This window comes from Sorex fumeus, unplaced genomic scaffold (genome assembly GCF_029834395.1).
Source record: "Sorex fumeus unplaced genomic scaffold, SorFum_2.1 ptg000010l, whole genome shotgun sequence".
Lineage (NCBI taxonomy): Eukaryota > Metazoa > Chordata > Mammalia > Eulipotyphla > Soricidae > Sorex > Sorex fumeus.
Genome location: NW_026606067.1, coordinates 5,487,382 through 5,500,113, shown reverse-complemented (window position 1 = coordinate 5,500,113; position 12,732 = coordinate 5,487,382). Strand labels below are relative to the sequence as shown.

The window sequence follows — 12,732 nt, the reverse complement described above, 5'->3', positions numbered from 1 at the left end:
ATAAAGCTCTACAGTCCAACTCATCAGTGTCATAGATAGTACAGTGGGTAGGGTGCTTGCTTTGCCCATGGCTGACCCAAGTTCAATCCCTGGTACCCCATACAGTACCCTGAGCACCACCTGGAATGATTCCTGAGCACAAAGGCAAGAGTAAGCCCTGAACATTGCCAGGTGTGACCCAAAAAACAAACCAAACAAACAGATTAAAAAAGACTAAGTCTGTTTCCTTACCTACAAAGTGCTTTGTTTTGTTCACTACACACACACACACACACACACACACACACACACAAATGCATGAAAAAAATCAAATAAAATACATGGAAGTGCTTTATAAAGTAGTAACTGTTGGCTAAATGTAAAGCATTGTCTTTTGAGAGGTGGAGGTGGAATTGAGGCCATACCCAGCCATGCTCAAGACTTACTCTTGGCTCAGTTCTCAGTGATCACTCCTCACAGTGCCTAGGGGAGTATATGTGATGCCAGAAATCGAACTAAGGCTGGCTGAGCGCAAGGCAAGTGTCTTAAGCCCTGTTCTACCTCTCTAGCCCTAAAGCATTGTCTTTATCTTTTCAAATCAAAATTGGAAAATAGAGTACGTATCTTCCCCTGCAATACAACCTGACAGCAAGTTCTCAGGCTTCCTCCAAAACCTACCTCCTTTAACTAGGGGTCACATGGGGTCACAGGTCCATATAGTATTGAGTAACTATATGGACCTGTGACCCCATGAACGTGGGGGTTGAGTAAAAGAACTATTTTAAAGTAAACATAGGATTATCAGCAAAGTTTTGAATCATATACTTGTTTTATACACAGATCAGTAAAAGGGTGAAAGGGGTAATGAGTAGAAAAAGTTTCAGACACCCTCTCATTCTACTGCACATGAAAAGGTGACTACCTGGTTCTATATGTCATATTCCAGATCACAGAAAAGCATGCATAATACTCCTTAAATATGATACTTTACATAGATTTTTCCTGACATAGTGTTACTATACTGATGTGTGTTTAAAATAGCAAACTATACATAGGTCCAAGGCTAAAATAAAACCAAAACAAAACAAACAACAAAACTAGGCCTTGCTTCATGTCAATTACCTTAGCAAAAAATGGACCTCTGCCTCAATGTTAGATTTCTTCCTTTACAAACACGAAAGCCTGCTTTGCTTCATTCAAAAATTATCAACTTCTGGGGCTGGAACAATAGCACAGCGGGTAGGGCGTTTGCCTTGCACGCAGCCAACCTAGGTTCAATTCCCAGCATCCCATATGGTCCCCCGAGCACCGCCAGGAGTAATTCCTGAGTGCATGAGCCAGGAGTAAATCCTGTGCATTGCCGGGTGTGACCCCAAAAAGCAAAATTTAAAAAAAATTATCAACTTCTTTACTAACTTAGCATACACTCAACCTATTCTTTGGCTTAATTTCAAAATGAGACCTGAGGGGCTGGAGCAATAGCACAGCGGGTAGGGCGTTTCCCTTGCACGCGGCACACCTGGGTTCAATTCCCAGCATCCGATATGGTCCCCTGAGCACTGCCAGGAGTAATTCCTGAGTGCATGAGCCAAGAGTAACCCCTGTGCATCACTGGGTGTGACCCAAAAAGAGAAAAAAAAGACTTGAGATTCATTGAGACATACTTATTATTTCAAGACATAGTTGTTTCAATCTCTTTCCACAGAAAAGAGAAGATAAAGGATCAAGTAGTCTGATATCCCAGTGTCCGTGTGACCAAAGTTTTCATCTATTTCAGTTTTTTTCTGCCCAGCGGACTCCCTCTCTGCACGCTGGCTATTTTTAATATGTATGCCCTCCAAGAAACTAATGCCCACATTGAAATTTAGAAACCATGCTTTATTTAAATAAAGTTGATTCTTTTAAATTTGTTACAAGACAATAGAGTAACAAGGCATATAAATTAATCCACAGGAGCTGGAGAAATAGTACAGGTAGGGTGCTTGCCTTGCAGGAGGCTGACCAGGGTTCAATCCCTGGCATCCCATGTAGTCCTCCAAGCAATGCCAGGAGCAATTTCTCAGTGCAAAGCCAAGAGTAAACCCTGAACATCGCCAGGTGTGGCCACAAAGCAAATCAAAAAAATTTAGTAAGAGAAGGGGGAAATATGCAAACCATAAAAAAAATAAGTAAATAAACATAACACAATCTGCAAATATGTACTTTCTTGGTCTTCCCACCATTAAGATATTGAAAGGAAATAATACATCTCAGGTAATCTGTCTCTCCTCATTCCATCAACGGGATTTTGGTGTATATTTTGTTTAAAAAGATTTATTTTTTAAATTTTTTATTGAATCATTGTGAGCTATATGGTTATAAAGTCGTTCATGACAGTGTCAGTCATATAATGTTCCAACACCTATCCATTTACCAGTGCATATTTCCCACCACCAATGTCCCCAGATTTCCTCCTGCCCTGCCTTAATGTCTCTCTCTTCTCTGTTTCTCTCTCTATCTCTCTCTCTTCTCTCTCCCCCCCTTCCAATACTGTTACTGAAATGGTGCGTATTTTAGAGCATGCTTTTTCAATCATTTACTTGCCTTCCTCCATATTGTAAAATACAAAAATAATAATAATTATTATAAATCACACAATTTTCCTATTTGCCTAATCCTTTTCATCTTTAGGGTGTAAAAGGTACAGGGCAGGGATGGGATTGGGCCACACCAGGTAGTGTTCGGGAATATTCGTGGCTCAGTACCCAGGGATCAGTCTGCCGGTGTTCATCAATGGTGCTGGGGATTCGATCCAGAATCCACCACATCCTAGCTGAGTGCCTTACTTCCTAGACTTATCTCTCTAGCTCTGGAGTATAAAATTTAAATATAGGCTCCGTTATATTGTAATTTTAAAAAAAAAAAGAATCTTTACACTAAACCCTTACATGATCTGAGAGACAATGGATACATTATATTCATCACTTTAGACTGGGGGGGAGCAGGGAGAGGGGGAGGAAAAAATAATTCTCTCCCAAGTTTCAGGAGAAACCTACAAAAACTCCTGCCTCCAAAGAACCCGAACCAAAATCACCTACAACTTCATCCAAAAATGCTTTTTACCTAATTCTTGAACCTGCAAGGGGGAAAAAAGAAAAGAAAAGAAAAGAAAAGAAAAGAAAAGAAAAGAAAAGAAAAGAAAAGAAAAGAAAAGAAAAGAAAAGAAAAAAAAGAGCTGGGCCGGGGTTTGAGGACCCACCCAGTCGGCGCTGCGCTGGGACCCCACTTCCCAGTCCCTGCGGGAACCCCGCGCCGACTGCCGCAAACCTGCCGCCCCCAGAGGTGAAAAAAAAAAGCAAGAGCCCGCGGCTGAAAGTGACGAAGTGCCACCCAGTGCGACCGTCTGGGGCGGGCATCTCAGCCCGCAGCCGGGGAGCGCCGGGTCCCTCGCCCCAAGGGATCAGCCGGGCTCCCGGGCGCGCCCACCCCGCCCGCCCCGCGCCCCCCGGGAGCCGCGGGCACCCGGCGCCCGCCCGCCGCGGGGAGGGGTCCAGGGTCCCCGGGGCTGGCGCTGGGGGCCGCTCCCCGGACCCCGCCGGCCCGCCAGGCTTTGCGGCCTAGCGCGCTCCCGCCGGCCGGCCCGGGGCGGAGCGCGGCGCGGGGGAGCCGGGGCGGTGCCGGGGACCCCCGCCCGCGCCCCCACCCGCTCCCGCGCCCGCGCCCGCACTCACTTGGTCCGGCAGTCCATGGTGACATGTCCCCCCCGCCCCGCGTTGCGAGGGTCGCGCGCCGCCGCCGCCGCCCCCCGCTGGCCGCGAGGCTGCTCACAGCGGCGGGCCCATGTCGCGGCGCCCGGCTCTGGGTTTTGTGACAGCAGCCGCCGCCGCCGCCGCCGCCGCAGAGGCGCAGCCGCCGCCCCCGTCGCCGCCGGCCGCCGCCCGACCGGGGCCTCCGGGTTCCTGCGCGCCCGCCGCCCGCCGCGGCCCCGGCACCTTCGGCCAACCAGGAAGTCGCCGGGAGGGGGAAGGGGCGCGCGGGGCCGCGGCGGGCCGCCTCACCTGGGCCGGCCACCAATCGGGGCGGGGTCCCCGCGCGCTGCCTCGCCCGGCCCCCGGGGCCCACGTCCCACTCGGCCGCCCCGCCGGCCCGCCAAGGTGCCCTCCGTGCCCTGAGCGGCGGCCCGGGCCGGCTTCCTTTCTGGGTCGGGTCCAGGCTCCTCCGGGGCGACGGGGCTGCTCCCCCGCCACCACCACCCCGACACACACACACACACACTTCCACCCCCCTCCCCCACTCCTCGCAGGCTCTTCTGTGCACCCAGACGCCCGCTCAAGCCAAGTCCCTGGAAAAGTACTTGCACCCAGCACTGTTTGCCACACCTGGGGCGCTGGGATTCGGCCCCCTGGTTCCTGGGGACGGGGCGGGGGGTGGATTTGGGGGGTGGAGGGCTACTGCCTGCGCCCTTCTGGAGCGATGCGTTTCATTTCACGCTGCCCACTGGGAGCCCGAGGTTGGGGTGTCTTGGCTCCTGCTTGCACTGCAGCGAGGGCCAGGAGTTCGCGCTCTCGGAAACGCAGAGCTGCCCCTCTCCCGATGCAGGAATGTTCAGGCACGTGCACCTGCTTCCCAGCCCCGGCAGGACCCGAGGAGGGGGGTCCCGACTGCCTGCCCAGCTCCGCCGTTGCAAACTACAGCTGCGGCCAGGGTCTCGCTGGAGGCCCCAGGCACAGAGTTGGCAGGTATCAGCGGACGCCGCTGCAGAGTGAGGGGGCGGACGGACGGGGGAACCTCAAACGTCAGACTTGCAGAACACTCAAGGACGAGTTCAGCAGGTTGTAGGCACAGACTGAGCCCTTGTCCTAACTCTGGAAGACATACTTGCACCGTGAGTTACAGACGGAGAACTGGCCTGGCTGACCCAAGGCACAAGGGCAAGGCTGGATTTGAGAGCAGGGCTCTGCCTGCTGCTAATGTGGGGCCTCTCTCCCTGCTCTGTGGCCTCACATCTGGGTCTATCGAGAGAGGAAATGTCATCTGATGAGACTTAGGAGGGCTGCAGGGCTGGGCTTCCCCTTCCGGGGGAACGGCCTTCTCCCACTGGCTTTAGCACCCTCAAAATGAGGCCACTGGGGGTTTTCAGCCAAAGGGAGGTTGCTTCAGACTTTATTCATGCAAAAGGTATGAAGATGAGAGGAAACCAAAAAATGTGGCATTAATGCTGTGTGAGTCATGAGACATTAAAAATCAAGCCAGGAGTCCTGGGGATTGAAAGAATACCGCATCAGACAACCTAAAATTAAACTCAATTATGCCTATCTGAAATTTTCTTGCCAAAGATGGGTGTTAAGTTGGTCAACAAAACAACATATATTGTAGAACCCCAGAACTGAGAGTCAGAAAAATCAGTACAGGACCCAATGAGGAAATAAAAGAAGATCCTAACCCTAGCACCATGGATAAATGTTGTCATAGCTAGACTTGGGGGCGACACTTCAGCTTCTCAGTTCCTACATTTGTGAATGGGAATTATGACTATTATGTCACACAAGTTCAAGTTTTTTAAGTGCCTCAAATCTGTATCCTCTTTTAAGAAATTATCTTGTGGATTTCAGTTTCACAATTAGACAAACGCCATACAATTTTTTTCTCAAATGAAACTTTTTCCTACCTGAGAAGTAACCATATACCAAAGCCTCGAAAAAATAATTCTTTCAACTAAAAACCACTTCTGCTCCGAGTATTATTAAATTTCTTAAACTTCTTCTTTCACTATAATTAATTCTTCTCCAAAGGACTCCTACCTGGGATGCCTAAATCAGGAGCTTTAAATTTGCAGTGACCAAATATTAATTCAAATGTTTTTCTTAGTTATTTGGGGGTGACTTAAGTGACAGTCATATACCTTTATATACTCAATTATCATTTTATCCACACTACGTATGCACACAACAGAGATTTCTTTTTAAATCTCCCTGTAGACATGCCATATGAGAGGTATTCATTACAATATTACTGAGGATAAAAAAGAGGAACACCAAAGAACACATTAGCATGATTTTTTAATTATTGGAAATTATTTTTAGTTATTGGAAAAAGAGAATTTTGTTAATTCCAATGATAGTTTTACTGAAACCAGAAGTACAACTTCAGCACTGCTTATTTTGTGTAGAATCTCTGATGCGACTAAAAGAAGTCAACCAAAGGTAAACCTTTGATTACTATGAGAGTGGCAGGAGCAATAGGACAGTAGCTGGACTGTTTACCTTGCATGCAGTCAACCAGGGTTTCATCCCCAGCACTGCATATGGTAGCTTGAGCCCAACCAGGAGGAATTCCTAAGCACAGAGCCAAGAGTATGCTCTGAGTATTGCTGGGGGTAGCTCAAAACCAAAAAATCAAATTTACTATTAGATATTCCCAAGATCATATTCCAATTTCAAGATATTTCCTATTTGACAACTGATGTGAACCGTTTTCTAAACCACAGGAGACAAAAACGTGGTCTATATTGTTATCGAAAGAGTACAGTGTGTGGGCCAAAGAAATAGCACAGTGGCTTAGAATGCCTGCCTTGAAAGCACGTACTCATGAGTTCAATTCCCTGATACCCCAAATGCACCAAGCTCAATGCTGCCAGCTCTATAATTTGAACCTGGCAGCTCTGCTTTCTGCTGTCCCTGATGCCACAAGTGGTTTCCGGCCACACTTCAGGTCCGTGTATGCACCTACAAAAGAGGGCCACAAACTCAACAAGTAACACAACTATAAAGATGTGTAAGGTTCAGTCTCTGGGGAGCACATGTCCCACAGAAAGTACCACCACATCCAACAGTATAACCAAACAGTATAACCAAACACAACAAAAGGTTGTGTTTCTCAGTTAAGCATGTGAGCCCCAGGGGCCAGAGGGTAGGGCATTTGCCTTGCATGCAGTCACCCAGGTTCAATTCCTGGCATCCCGCATGGTCCCCCAAGCAATGCCAGGAGTGATTCCTGAGTGAAGTGGCAGGAGTAACCCCTGAGCATGCTTGGTGTGACCCAAAAAGTAAAAAAAAAGCATGTGAGCCCCAGAAAACTGATGCACAAGCATGGCACCTAAAGGGGAGCAATCCCTAGTGAAAAACATGGTCCACTGATTACTGCAACTGAAGCACAAGCCCTGGCCAGCACCAGAGCTAAACTGCATGTGCAGTCACCACCTGGAACCAGGCCTGCCACCCACCACTTGCCATCTATCACCTGCCCTGCTGTCATCCACTTCATAACAACAACATCAACCGCAGTGAAGGAAGGGGTGGATGGAAATTTTAAAACACACACACACACACACACACACACACACACACACACACATACACACATACATAGATATATATGAACATGGTCTATAAGCTGTTGGTCTTTTTACGTTTGTGTTAGTGTTTTTGAAGAAACAATTCTCCTTGCACGTGGTCGACCTGGGTTCGATTCCCAGCATCCCATATGGTCTCCCGAGCACCAAATGGGATTACTCCAGAGCCAGGAGTAATTCCTGAGTGCATGAGCCAGGAGTAACCCCTGTGCATCGCCAGGTGTGACCCAAAAAGCAGGAAAGGCAAACTGACAAAATAAGGTCAGAGATGTGGCTCAATGACAGAGTCCATGCTTTTTACATGTGTGGTCCTGAGTTTGATTTCTAGACACCACCGAAAAAGAAAATTCTACAAATGATCATTAATGTTTTATGCAATCAATGTATGTTCATTTGATTAGCGTTTACTTGTTTTGTCTTTTCAATCTCATATTTCATATCTATGCTCTCTTTTCTTATGCCTAAAATGTACACTGTAGGCATATAACCCTCACATTTAGGATAGTGTTGTATTTTATTTCACCTTTTTTTCTTTTAATTGTGGGGTGGGGAACCCCTGGCAGTGCTCAGGGCTTACTCCTGGACCTACACTCAGGAATCACTGCTGGTGATGCTTCAGGGACCATATGGTATGCAACAGATTACACCCTGTTTGGTCACATGCAAGACAATCACCCTATTCACAGTACTATCGTTCTGACCCCATTCACTCTCCTTTTTAAAAAAAACATTTCTGCTACAAAGTATTCTAAATTGACAATTATTTCCTTCTGTATAGTATCAGTGTAATTATACTTTCTTCTAGCTTCCCATATTACATTGTGAAATTTGAAAGTAATCTCAAAATGTAATCTGTTTTTTCCTTGGCATCTCTTTAAGATTTTTCATTTATCTTTAATTTCTCTAGTTACATCTTAAAGTATCTAGGTAGAGACCAGGGATATAGTTTAGTGGTAGAGGATTTGCCTTGCATTTGTGAAGCCCTGGGTTCAATTCCTGACAAACAGAAGGAAGACGAGGGAGAGGAGGAGGACAATATATTGGTTCTGGTTTCTCCTCCCTTCCCTTCCCTTTGTTGTTGCAATGGGTTGAGGCAGGAAGCAGTGGAGACACACATGCACACTTGGTGTGTGCTGAAGATAGAATACTCATTGTTATCCCAGAGATCCTACCATCACTTATACTTCTTCCCTTTCAACCTTGTAGGGTGTAAGGTGGCTCCTGCCTGAGCCACTTCACTATATCCCCCAGCTCCAGGATATACATTTTTCAATCCATTGATTCCTCTGGGTTTTCTTACGTTTCTGGATTCTGCTTTTATTTGTTTAGAAATTCTGAGCTACATTCCTTTTCCTCTTTCCTACTAATTATGCAAGAGGCTCACTCTACCTTCCATGTGTCTTAAAATTGCTTCCAAAGTTACTTTTTCTTTATCTTTCTAGGCTGAAATCTGGGTAAATGCACAGATATATCCCTGTTCATTTATTTTTTCTTTGACTTTGTCTCATCCATTAAGGCCATCTTTCAGTTGTTAATACATTATTTTTGTTCTGTGGATGTTTGGTCAGTTTCAAATCTGCTTTCTGTAACTCTTCATTTAAGCCTCTTCTCAAATTCTTAATATATGTAACTTAAGTGTTTTCAATTCTATTTCCAATATCCAAAGCATTTGTTGGCCTGATCCTACCATCTACTTTTTTCTTTTCTTCTGGCTTTACTTGTATTCCTTATTTTCCTCTATATTTTGTGACTCCTTTTTATGTTATTTGATTACCAGATTCTTGTATGGGGAAATTTAGCAACATCTGCAAGGAAGGTGCTTTCTCTTAGGTGGATGCTTTTCTACTGCTGGTAGATATGTGGTGATAACTAGATTATTCAGGGTATTTTCACAATAAAATTTCAGCTTGAAAATTTTCAGATAATTCAGTGCTGAAAATAACCAATTTCTCTGGAATCTCTTTGTAGTATCAGGATACTAGGGGTATTCTATTGGATTTCCCATATTAGTAAGGCTTTCAAGCTTTATAAGGTCATAGTAACTGGCTCAATTTCATCTATCTTAATAGTGCAAGGGGGTTCCGGGTGTTGTTTTTACTTATTCATCACCACCACCACGAAACTCAGCCTTACTTCTTTGAATCACTTTGAATGCATTTTTCATTTAAAAAATATTTCATTCTAAATTTTAATTAATGTTGAGGACACATGATAATTGCCTAGTTTAAATATACTATCTCAAAAAATAAACTAATAACTTCATCTAACTCACAAAATTCACCTATCTTGAGCCATACTCAAATAACGCCTGACTTATGAAACCTTATGTATTTGTGGTATGAGGAAATCGAAGTTCAGGTTTTAATGAGACTACATGTCCTCTTCCCTCAAAGTTCTGTGATGACCATAAAGGAAACCAAGAAGTCCCCCTGTCCATTGACACATTGTGTGCATATGGAAATATGCTTAGATAGAAACTAGGAGTTATGGTACCCAAGGATGCCTTGTTTTGAGAGAAACTTCCCAGTTTGAGTGTAAAAAGAGAAGCAAAACTGTGAATTTTGGAATCGTGATTTTTTAACACCATTAACAATGCTTTCATATACCTTACTCAGAACTCAATATAACTTAACTAGAATGATGTGGACTGTAAGCTTCACCATTTTCCATCAAGGTCTTAATTTCTAAGCAATTAGCTTAGAAATCAACTTTAAGCTGCAATTCTCCTATGAGTTATAGTAAGCATGTAGCCAAGTCAGGCATTTCCTATAACTGGATTTCTCCACGGCCTGCTTTATTGTTCATAGGAGCAACTAGTTGATGAAATAACCACCTTCATCACTATGAATGAAAATTCTTCAGATTACTGCTTACATAACACAGTTCTTGACATTTTAAGAAACTGATTCTGTAAACATCTTAGTAAAACCTACTTGGTATCTAAGTACCAATTAAGAATAATGTTTCAAAAAATGTTTTCCATTATTCTTTTTATACTTAGCAGCAATATCACAAATTTAAATCTAATTAAAAAATTCTCCATCAAAATAGCACATCAAATGAAGAGAATGTAGAAAAAAAATTGAGAGCAATATCTGTCCTAAAAACATATGTCTTTGAGTTGTTTTCACACATCAGAGCCTATAAAGTTAGCATCTATGTTTATCTGAAAATCAATTCCCAGGGTAAATCTGCCTTCTAGATTAGAGTAAAAACAGCTCAGATGATTCCAATGTTATATTACCAAAAATGAATATATCCAAATATTTATAAAATCAAATATAAAGTATAGTGTTTGTTTCTAACCTTTTAATTAAAAAGAGTAAAATTCCCAACAATAGTATAGCAAAGACAACATCTTTCCCACCATTGTAGATGGTTGGCCCAAAATGGTATAATCAAATTCTCTTACCTCGGAGAAGTTTCTGCCAGTTCACCTTTATCTTTGCTCCTCAATCTGTCAGACATTGGAAAACTTAAACTAGTTCTTGGAGGTAAGAAAAAAAAGAATACTTGAAGCAGAATATCACTCAATTGGTAATCAGAGAAGATCAATTTTATTCTCGGACTGTTTGAAAAAGCCTCACTTGAGGTGCAAGAAAGATCCGTGTCCTCCTCTGGCTCTAGACTGGAAGGAATCTCCTAACTCCACCCACAGATACTGACATATATTAAAAAAAAAATCCTCATTGTATGGTAACTCAGCTTACACCCATTTAATACTCCCAAGAGAATGAGTAATCATATCCAGTGAGCTATGGCATTAAAATTTACTGTAAGGAAACACATAAGAACATCAAATGTGACGTTAATAGTACAGCAAAATTAATAGCCTGTATAAGCAATCCTAGTCTCTATATAAGTAGAGAAATGATCTATATAAGTATAGAAATGATCACATGATCTCCTGTATGCCAAGTTCTACTTTCCTAAAACAGAAAAGAATAATAAAGCAAATATGACATGTACTTAATATCTGACTGATTCATGGGAGAAAAAGAAAAATGACAGATGCTCATAAATAAAACTCAATCAGCCTCAGGTGAAAGGTATTTATAAATTTCACATCCGAACTTTCTTGGAATGATCAACTAGAGATTTCAAATTCCAAACTGCTTAGCACTCCCTCACTCCTTTCCTTAGGACAAGATAAAAAGAAATAAGAAGAATGGGATTTTTCTGCAACTTGTAAGTAAGGATATCATCTATTACTCTGACATTTCTGATGTCACAGACTCAAGAACTGCACAACCTTATAATAAACTGCTTATAATCTTCCCTGGAAAGGAAGGAACCAAAAACATGGCAGCTCCACGAAACTGATTAAGGTCTTTGTTTAGTGGGAATCTGTTGAAAGGACTCAATCTTACCTGCCTGTCTTCATTCCTGTACACAATTGGAGGAGGCTCCTGTGCTCTTGAAACTGCCAATCAGGCTAGGCGCATTGGCTGGGAATGGGAAGAAGGCATTTGAGTGCATGACTCAGCCTGATTGTCTGTGACTTAATAGAACCTCTGCATCAGTGTGGACTGACTACTCTTTCTGCCTGCTGATGGGCCACTTTGTGGATATTCCCTTCACTTCCCTCTGGATTGGATTGTGAATCAGGAACACTTGGCAGTAGTTTGGGCATTGTGCCTAGTCACTATACTGTGTTCTCAAATGTGGTTGCCCAAGAAAACTGCTAAAGAGATGATGCCTCTTCCTTTCCTGTGACGATATAAAGACACTGACACCACATGATCCATTTATTCTTTCTAAGAGTTTTAACACAAAAACATTATGAAAGAGAGAGAGAGAGAGAGAGAGAGAGAGAGAATTCCTAAGAGATGGCTAAAAAGGTTGAGTATTTTGGCAGACTAGATTTTATTCTGGGGGCCATTGTGGTGCCTCCAGACCTCGGAACCCCAGAACTGGAGTGGTCCAGGGGTACCACTCGTATAGTCTCAAATCAAAATAAGAATAAACTGATGAAAAGTCTTAAGAAAAATAGGCATAATTCATGAGGAGAAGCCAAATATCAGGATTAGAAAATATTATAAATCATGTGAGGGCTGGAGCAATAGTATAGCAGGTAGGACATTTGCCTTGCACGCGGCCCACCCAGGTTCGATTCCCAGCATTCCATATGGTCCCCCGAGCACTGCCGGGAGCAATTCCTGAATGCATGAGCCAGGAGTAACCCCTGTGCATCGTCAAGTGTGACCCAAAAAGCAAAAACAAAAGAAGACAGAAAATATTATAAATCATGGAAGCAGGAAACATTGTAGTGGGTAGGAAACTTTCCTTGAATGAGACTAATCCAGGGCCTGTTTCCCCGCATCACATATGGTTCCCCAAACCCACCAGGAGTGATTCCTGAGCACAAAGCCAGAAACCCTGAGCACTACCAGGTGTGACCCCAAAACACTTGATCACTTGAT

At 43.9% G+C, this 12,732-nt stretch overlaps 1 protein-coding gene across 2 annotated transcripts in view; it reads right to left on the bottom strand.

Moving 5' to 3' along the window:
- Window positions 1-3,784, bottom strand: part of DENND1B (DENN domain containing 1B) — a 248,717-nt gene extending 244,933 nt beyond the window's left edge. For both annotated transcript variants that reach the window (XM_056110675.1, XM_056110676.1), the window contains exon 1: window positions 3,690-3,784. In XM_056110675.1, the coding sequence (XP_055966650.1) occupies window positions 3,690-3,706 (17 nt within the window). In that variant the 5' untranslated portion in view covers window positions 3,707-3,784. The remainder of the gene's footprint in view (window positions 1-3,689) is intronic.
- Between the last annotated feature and the right edge of the window lie 8,948 nt (window positions 3,785-12,732).